This window comes from Elaeis guineensis, chromosome 1 (genome assembly GCF_000442705.2).
Source record: "Elaeis guineensis isolate ETL-2024a chromosome 1, EG11, whole genome shotgun sequence".
NCBI classification, from domain to species: domain Eukaryota; kingdom Viridiplantae; phylum Streptophyta; class Magnoliopsida; order Arecales; family Arecaceae; genus Elaeis; species Elaeis guineensis.
The window spans coordinates 89,296,779-89,305,402 of record NC_025993.2 but is presented as its reverse complement, the minus strand read 5'-3'; the positions used below and the strand labels follow the sequence as shown (position 1 = coordinate 89,305,402).

Sequence of the window (8,624 nt, the reverse complement as noted above, 5' to 3'; positions counted from 1 at the left end):
CACTTCACAGCTCCCAAATCTTAATGATAGTGGTATTTGAACCACTGGAGAGATTTTACCAGCGGGAAGGCTGGTTGGCACCTCCCTTTTTAAAATCAATCTGCTACAAAATCTTGTAACTAGATACAAAGTAACAGTATATTCATATAAGAAGAAGATGCAAAGTGGACCACTTAATCAGTCTGCAGACACCTAAACAGCATTCAATAGTTATCACCAGATCTAGGAAACACAGAGAAAACATACAGGTGAAGTATAAGAGTAATATACTAGGGAAGAACCAAACAAAAACAGCAAACCCAAAAGTTGAGGTGATTACAGAATATAAGCAAACCAAAATGAGAAGTTGTGCATCAACAAAGGAGATATCATCTGACAAACTGTGAGACAAGCTGGATTTATAGAAATTGCTTTTGTACAATGGTAGTAGTCTGGAGTAGGAGATGATGCTGAGTTTAACTTTAAGATTGAAACTTACATAGAGCCTTGCAGCTATTTTAGGAAAATGAAACAAAGGATTAAGAGTATCCTGTGTAGTAAGAAACAACCGTATAACATTTTCAAAAGATTCTGCAATAATTAGGCATTCTAGAGTCCTGCTTTCCACGACTTCATCAATGAGATATAGTGCCTGATGCAAAATATACCACTGCATTACCATTTGTGTCATTTCCAGAAGAAAGGTGAATCTAATACCATCCCGAGACTGAAGCCTGAACAGAACTATAACAAACTGACGGCATCAGATTTGAGAGGGATAAAGACCTTCCTTCTTTTACATGAATCAGATTTTGATAATAAGCAAACTCACGGCATCGATTATATGGTAAAACCAATCTGCGAGGATGATAGCCTCTGAACTGAAGAATCAATCAGGCAATTGAAAATCTTGCAACCACCAGGAGAAGGAAGAAAATCATATGAGTATCACGCACACTGAATAGATAAGTATGAAACAGCAGACAGCAGGGAAGTATTAGCATGAAAAATAATATTTACATTACAGCCCAGTCATAAGTTGATAGGATAAAAAACCTGCAAAATAAAATAGAACCATAAGTTAGAGTAATATATTCATTTTTTCCATTTTTTCACTTTTCTTGTTGTCTTTTTCCTCTCTTTTTTTTTTTTTCTTGCTTCAAATGTCCTTTTTAACTCACAATTCTTTTTTGTTCCTCTTTTCTTTCTTTTATTTTTCCACTCATTTCTTTTTTTCCTTGAATTCCTCTCAGCTGTTGGTAATGGCCACTTATTGAAAGTGTATGTTGGGATAACAGTGAAGAAATGAAAAGACAATTAGGTATCCACATGGTCTGATCAACATTCAGCCAATTAACATGAAACTGTTAATAATAAAGACTCCATTGTAAGCTGTTGATTAGAAGTAGAATCCAGTCCATGCATAGCAGAAGAAAAACACCAAATGCAAGAGAAACTAGCCTGTGTCTTGGGCATGTTAATACTACCGTAATAGCAGCAGAGACCAAAAAAGAAGGATTTAAGCAATAAGTGGCTTCCCAGAGAGGAGCATTATGGGAAGGACTGTTGGGCGATTGGAGTTGAAAGATCAAAGTAAACAGAAAAGCCTTCTCCACCTCATAGCTGTTTATATCTTTTCCTTTTTCCTTCATCTCTTTCTGTTGTTCATTTGCTTCTCTCTCCATATCATTCTGTTTTCCTTTTTCATCTTTAATATTTGCTTCATGACATTTCTATATTGACACCTCTTTTTTTGTATAATATGCATTATAATAAATGTGTCTTCCTCATCCTTGCTTTTAGTCTTTTCTTCACCCTCCATCTTATTATTTTTCCTTTCCTTTCCATTGATTTTTGCCTCCAGAACATTCTTATATTTCCACACCACCTCCCATGTAATATGCAGCATATTATTTCCAATCCACCTATTACTCCTTGTACCAATCAGTGATCTATTCTCTTTTCCCAACAAGATTATATGGAAATGGCAAGTAAGACAAATGTGAAGAAGACACTTGAACCAGCAAACAAAGGAATACCAAAGGACCTCATGGTGCCAAGAGGAGAAAATATGATCACAGGATGCAGCGCATATCCCATCCCCAGAAATATGAAAAGGTACAAACTCATGACCCAAAGATCTCGGACCCTATGGAAAATCATCGGAATTGCCTACAAGAAATCAGAGAAAAAAAATTGAACAGTCATAATAAATTACCATATTTCCGTTTATCACTATCATACCAAACTTGTTCATTGCTCCCCAAGCATGTCGATAACATTTCCTCTTCATCAGCATAAAAGGATGAGCTTGAAATCCCTGTCTGGTCGAACTGTTACTTTTATCTTGAATAACGAATTCCATAAGCATCCGTCCGTAAAAGGTACCTACATTGACCATCCAGATAGTTATCAGTATCCCAAGAGAAATCCCCTTGCAGAGCCTTATTTGTCATAAAATCTGCAACCTGGTTAACTTCTCTGAATTTATACATAATTTTATAAAGAATCTCAGACTCTTTCCATTGATATAGATCTCTAACATAAGGAATATGATGCAAGGTTTCATTAATATTATTGTTTAGCCATGAAACCACAGTCGCGGAATCTCCCTCCAACTAAACTTATGTCGCATTTAAATCTAAAATCGCAACTCTTACCCCATGCCAAGCAGCCAGGAGCTCCACAAATAGAACAGAGGCATAGGAAAGTACCTTACCACCAGCCTTCAACAATATAGCGTCATGGTTCCTAATGACACTGAGGCATCAAAATTGATCTTTATAACCCCAATGGGAGGGGGTAGCCATGATACAAGTCGAATTTGACAAATGGAAGAATCCATTTGGAAATGCCTACTCCAGTACCGGCACGGGGTTTGCAGACTTTGAACCTTAAGGTCTCCTAAATCATTAGAAAAAAGTACAATCCTATGTAATATATACACGAATTAGTCATGAAAGAATTTCTGAAAACACATTCATTTCAAACCCACTAGAGCAACCATGTTGTATATGCCAGGATAGATTTCTGTTCCATCCCTACCAAGACATTGGATAGGTGATCCATCAATGCTAGCAAGGAATTGATACAAAAATTCAATCGGAACATACATTGTAGTTGCTGCCAACATATTCAAGCAAAATCACAGTGGATAAATATATGAACAGATTCTTCAATTTGGTTAGCACATAAGTTAGAGAATTGCTCATTAACATGGATGATATTACAATGAGCAAGAAAGGCCTTGCACGAAAGCCTACTATCTCAAGCAAGCTTCCAGAGAAAAGTTTTGACTCTTGGCAGCACCTTTACTGACCAAATCCAACCACAATTGACCTGCATAGCTTGGGAATTATGTATATTAATCAAAAATCTTATATCTTGTAAAGACACAAGCATGAGTTTTGAAGACCCCAAACTAGATGATCAGACCAAATTCTTAATGACTAAGGAATAGCCATGATAAGCTTAATAATATCACGAGCAAATAATTGATGAAGACAGTGAAAGTCCCAAGTTCTATGCACAGTAATCAGGTCATGTACAAGCATATTCATATTAAAAGTTTCCACGTTAATGTATGTTGGTCAGAACATAAAAGGAATAGTTGTAATCCAAGGGTCTTTGTATACATTAATCGATTCACCAGAGCCTATAAGCCATTGAAACTGAAACCTAATTTGTGACCCTTCCTCAGAAATTTTCCTCCAAATAGTAGAAGTTCTTCTATGACTCCTATCGTGCAACCATGTACCCTGAAAAATGGTATTTGGCTTGAACAAACTTAGCCCACATGGAGAAAGGATAATGGACAATCTGTGCAACTAATTTACCTAAACACTGCAACCTACATTGGGACAGAGTTTGGAAACCAAGCCCACCATAAGCTTTAGGTGTACAAACTAGATCCCAAGCTATAGGATGAAAGCTTGCTTATCCGAAGAATGGTCCCAGAGGAAGGATCTAAATTCCTTCTCAATTTTATGAAAGACAGAAACGGGAACATGCACTGAAGATAATGTATAGAGAGGAAAAGCATACAAGACTGATTGGATTAACATAACTCGACCTGCAAGGGATAATGTATGCCATTTTCATGCAGCAATCTTATTTGAAATTTTGGTAAGAACATATAGAAATTCAATAGCGCACGGGAACTTACCAGACAAAGGTGCTCCTAAATACTGCCAGTTTGTCCTCTTTTCCAAAATGCGTAGCAAATCCATGACCTGATGTCTTAAGGTTGAATTGGTGCCTGGAAAAAATATGAGAAGCAATTTAGTAACATTAATAGATTGGCCAGAGTAAGTGGAATATTTGACATTTAAAATAGCTGAAAGGGAGATAACATCTCTTAAAGTAGCACGGGCCATAAGTAAGCAGTCATTCGCATAGAAAACATGAAAAATTTGAGGGCCTACGTGAACTTTAAAAGCACGAAGAAGATGCATCTGAGTAGCAATATGAAGGAGATTAGAAAATGCTTCAAGCATAATATAAAAAGATAAGGCGATAGGGGGCCTCCCTGATGCAATCCTCTAGAAACACGAAATAGGGGAGTCTCAACACCATTGATAAGCAAAACAAACTCAGGATTATAGATACAACTTTGAATCTAAGCAATAAATTGAGCAGGAAAACCAACCTGATTTAAAATGTATAGCAAAAAAGGCCAATGCACTCTGTCAAAGGCCTTTTCCGTATCAATTTTAAGCATCATAAGGGATTTGGACCAAGGAGCAATAGTAAGGGAATGCATAATCTCTTGAGCAAGCAAAAGGTTATCAGTAATATTTCTATTAGATACAAAAGCCCCCTACTCCATCGAGATAAGATCCAACAAGATACCTTTAATCCTATTCACCAAAATCTTTGCAATGATCTTGTAAATGGTGTTACATAGATTGATGCAACGATAGTCATTGGGAACCTTTGGATTAGATTTTTTTTGGAATTAAAGTAATAAAAATTTTAGTCCAAGAATCAGGTAAGTTGCCAGATTGAAAGAAAAATGGCACAGCATCAAGGACATCAGCTTTAATAATATGCCAATATTGTTGAAAGAAACATGCAGGAAACCCATAAGGACCTGAAGCTTTATCAGGATGCATAGTCATGATAACATGCTCAATCTCATCATCAATAATAGGTTGAACTAGAGAGAAAATTTAAACATGTGATAAAGCAGACATAATAATCAAATAATCCGGCTGAGGAATCTCATTATCGACCATCCACCGATTATGAAAATGATCAAGTAAAAGATTTTGAATAGCAGAAGGTTCATTGACGATATCACCCTGAGAGGAATGTATAAGATGGATGCGATTCTTTCTTCTACGCAGAATCGTAGAGCAATAAAAATATTTTGTGTTAGAGTCCCCTTCCTTGAGCCAAGTTATCCGCAATTTTTGGTGCCAGAGCAACTCAATGTGTTGCAAAATAAGATTACAATCATGAAGATAGGATAACAAATTTGAATGAACATGCGTAGGTAGGCTTCTAGTTTGAGATTCCATATTTTGCAGCTTATAAATAGAATCATAAAGCTATCGAGCATGAATATTAAGATTTTCAATAGAATGTTTCCATTTATTCAAAGCACGACAATCTTCTTTAAAAGAAAATGAAGCTTATCAGTAGGATTATGATTTGAGCAACCAATCCAAGCTTGATGAACAACCTTAGCAGCTTTAGGATAAGTGATCCAAAATTTTTCGAATTGAAAAATATGAGGCCCTTTATTGATTTCATCAATTATGGAAATAAGAAGGGGATAATGATCTGACACAAAACATGCCAAATGAGTAATAGTAGATTCAGGATACAGATTTAACCAAAGATTACCGGCCAAAGCCCGATCTATTCTTTTTCAAACCCTAGCCAAACCCAGATGATTATTACACCAAGTATAGGAAGGGCCCAAAAATCCAAGATCAATTAAACCCATAGTCCAAAGAAAAGAATGGAACTCTCTAACATCACGATTGATCTCAATAGCCCTCCCCCCTTTTTTTCCGAAGCATTTGATATACAATTAAAATCACTTACAAGAAGTAAAAGAACTTGAAGCATTAAAGCATCTTGGACCTGAGACCAAGTAAAGCGACATCAAAAAGCAAAAGTACTCACATAAATGACATCCAAAATCCAAAAAGAAACATTATTTAAAGAAACAACCCCAAAAGCCACTTGCTTATCTATACTACAAAAGGACACTGAACCAATAGCCTTTTTCCAAATGATGATGATACCACCCGATAACCCGATAGTAGGGATTTTATATATATATATATATATATATATATATATATATATATATATATCCCACGCTATCCCAAAAAATCTGCGGATGCAGTTACTAGTGGCCTCATCAAGATGAGTTTTCAAAAAATATATAATATCCATATCATATTGTCTTAATAGCATTTTAATATAATTTGCAAACCGGGTCTTTGCCGCACCCCGACAGTTCCAAACCAACATCTTCATGATAAAGTCAATGGTTTTGATCCTCCACATAAGGATCAAAATCACTATTATCTATTGATAGTAAAATGTTTCCTTGAGCCATTGGGACATTAACTAATGAAGTAGAAAAAATATTACCATGCAGTTTAGATTGGAGGTTTTGATAAACACCCTCATGGATGGTGAATTGCATGTCGGAAGGAGGATCCAAGGTATCAGCTGATTGATTAGGTTGTTGAGTAGTTCCTTTCGAAATCTTGTGAGCCACTGAAGGTTTAGATGTTATAGCATTAACTGGTTTCCATATCTTAACAATATAAGTCTTAGTCTTCCCACTCAAACTACAGCTGTTAGCTCCGTCCCCTTTGTTTTCAACCTCAATAGTTTTTTGCACTAATATTTTTGCTTGTGACGGAGAGGTAGAGCTTGACCTAGCTTGTTGCTTAGTCGGAGAACTTTTCTGTTTACCTTTCCCTTTGTCTGCCTCATTTGCAATAGCACTAAACACCATCATATCAGTGACTTCCATGTTCTAGGGTTCCTGCAAAACGTCGGAGTTTTCATCAGATAAAGGAGAGAATTTTGACATTGTTTGGTCCGCACCAAATTCATTATTTTTTTTCATATAGTAGTCTGTTTAGTAGGCTTCTTTGGCTGAAGCCACTCATTTGTGGATCGATCAATAGCAGGGGCAGAAAAAAAGGAGCCTTTCTTAATGGAGCTTGGGTTGTCGAAGCTATTGGCACCCACGATGCTCGAATCCAAGGGCCTAAGATTGTATCTTCCTTACCCACCTTAATTGAGCATTTGCGGGCCTCCTGAACAGCCCCTGTCAAATTTTCGGCAGTTCCTCATAAGAGAACTGCTGCCAAAGAACCTCATCTTGCACTTGGATTCTAGTACCTGGGCATACAGGCCTTCTCACATCCATGAGAACACACACTCTCGCATAAACCATACGAGTGTATTTAAGGGTCCACTTATCCAGAAAGAAAGGAGTACCTGGTTGGGATGCAATTTTAAGTATCTTTTTTTCTTTCCACAACTCCAAGGGTAAGTCCGGAAGTCAGAGCCAGACGCGGAGCTGATTGACTGTGTCTCGATCGGGTCTAAATTTTGGTCTCCAAGGCTCGATGGCAAGCAACTGCCCAGCCAACGACCATGGACCTTTTTCAAGAATTCGATGTGTAGCTTCTTCCAAAGGGCATTGAAACAGCAGCAGCCCCTTAAACATAGCAGACACACGGAATTCACCTTGCAAATTCCACCATAATTGTATTTCTTTTTCTATGAAATCAATTTGAAAACCCCTACCAAAGAACTTACCTACTAAGGCTGAGTCTAGTTGTTGTGATGCCGGTTGAATTTCCTCCTCCAAGAAGTGGATAACCTTCGAGAATCGCTGTTCTAGTTATTCTATTTTAGCATCAGAAGTCCGAGTCATCTCCCATCGGAACCTCCTCTGCCTATGGTCAACCTGGATCCAGTGTTGGAGTTATCGCTTGGGAGGTAGGAACACGGCCTCTACCTGGCGATGAAGAAGAAACCCCAGCAGGTGAGGAAGAAACAAATGTAGAAACATGGCCTCTACCTGGTCGACAAAGACCGATCCCTTTACTCTGCAGCTTCATCCGTAACTCAGCAGGTGAGAAAGTAATCGAGGCAGCAACATCTACCTTCAATTTTCCTTCATGGTCAATAAAATCACCTTCTAAACCATTCGGATGCCCTCCTCAAGCTTCCGATTAACTAGGTTTTCTAGCGTCATCGATCATGCAACTCCTCCGTCAGAAGGGGAAGCACCCTTCCCAGTGGAGGTTGGATGATCCAATCGAGGTTCGCAATCCATTGAGCCGCGCATCTATGAAGAGGAAAGGCAAACCCTAACCCTAACAATGATGAAACTAAAAGGGCTTTTTTAGTTGCTGGAGTTTCTCTCACTAAATGGTTTTTCTCTCAAGATATATGATATATAAACTACATACTTAGCATTTACTGGTGTAAACTTGCAGCTAAATTATCTTTGACAAGTAGCTAGGAACTATACTAGATCATGTGTGAATTATGCTAAAAATATAAAACCTGCATCGTGGACCAAAAGCAACTTATTACTGTATGCTAATTAATGGACTTAGGAGAGAGTACGAAAAAATTCTACGATAGAGAGAAAG

The 8,624-nt window shown here is 37.6% G+C and overlaps 1 protein-coding gene across 18 annotated transcripts; it reads right to left on the bottom strand.

Moving 5' to 3' along the window:
• Positions 1-373: 373 nt before the first annotated feature.
• LOC105038130 (uncharacterized) lies at positions 374-8,416 on the bottom strand. Of its 18 annotated transcripts, none has more exons than XR_830661.4 (8): positions 7,780-8,412; positions 7,456-7,678; positions 6,592-6,994; positions 4,145-4,237; positions 2,198-2,367; positions 1,000-1,035; positions 812-888; positions 374-723 (listed from the first exon to the last, which is right to left on the bottom strand). XR_830661.4 is itself a non-coding variant. In XM_010913837.4 (7 exons), exons 3-6 carry the CDS (start codon positions 6,980-6,982, stop codon positions 1,012-1,014), a joined length of 678 nt encoding a protein of 225 aa, XP_010912139.1. In that variant the 5' UTR covers positions 6,983-6,994; positions 7,456-7,678; positions 7,780-8,412; the 3' UTR covers positions 374-888; positions 1,000-1,011. The 18 variants fall into 18 exon arrangements, 12 of the variants coding, with proteins under 12 accessions (XP_010912139.1, XP_010912136.1, XP_010912137.1 ...); XR_012140795.1 differs by having other exon boundaries at positions 374-631; XR_012140773.1 differs by having other exon boundaries at positions 1,000-2,367; positions 7,780-8,411.
• Between the last annotated feature and the right edge of the window lie 208 nt (positions 8,417-8,624).

Excerpts from the sequence above, each read along its gene's own strand:
- LOC105038130 (XM_073255870.1), bottom strand. The coding sequence starts at position 6,982 with ATGGAAGTCACTGATATGATGGTGTTTAGTGCTATTGCAAATGAGGCA. Across the intron at positions 2,368-4,144 it reads TTTAGGAGCACCTTTGTCTG|GTACCTTTTACGGACGGATG; the intron begins GTAAGTTCCCGT and ends TGGTCAATGTAG. Across the intron at positions 889-2,197 it reads TAGTGATAAACGGAAATATG|ATTTTCAATTGCCTGATTGA; the intron begins GTAATTTATTAT and ends GGTGGTTGCAAG.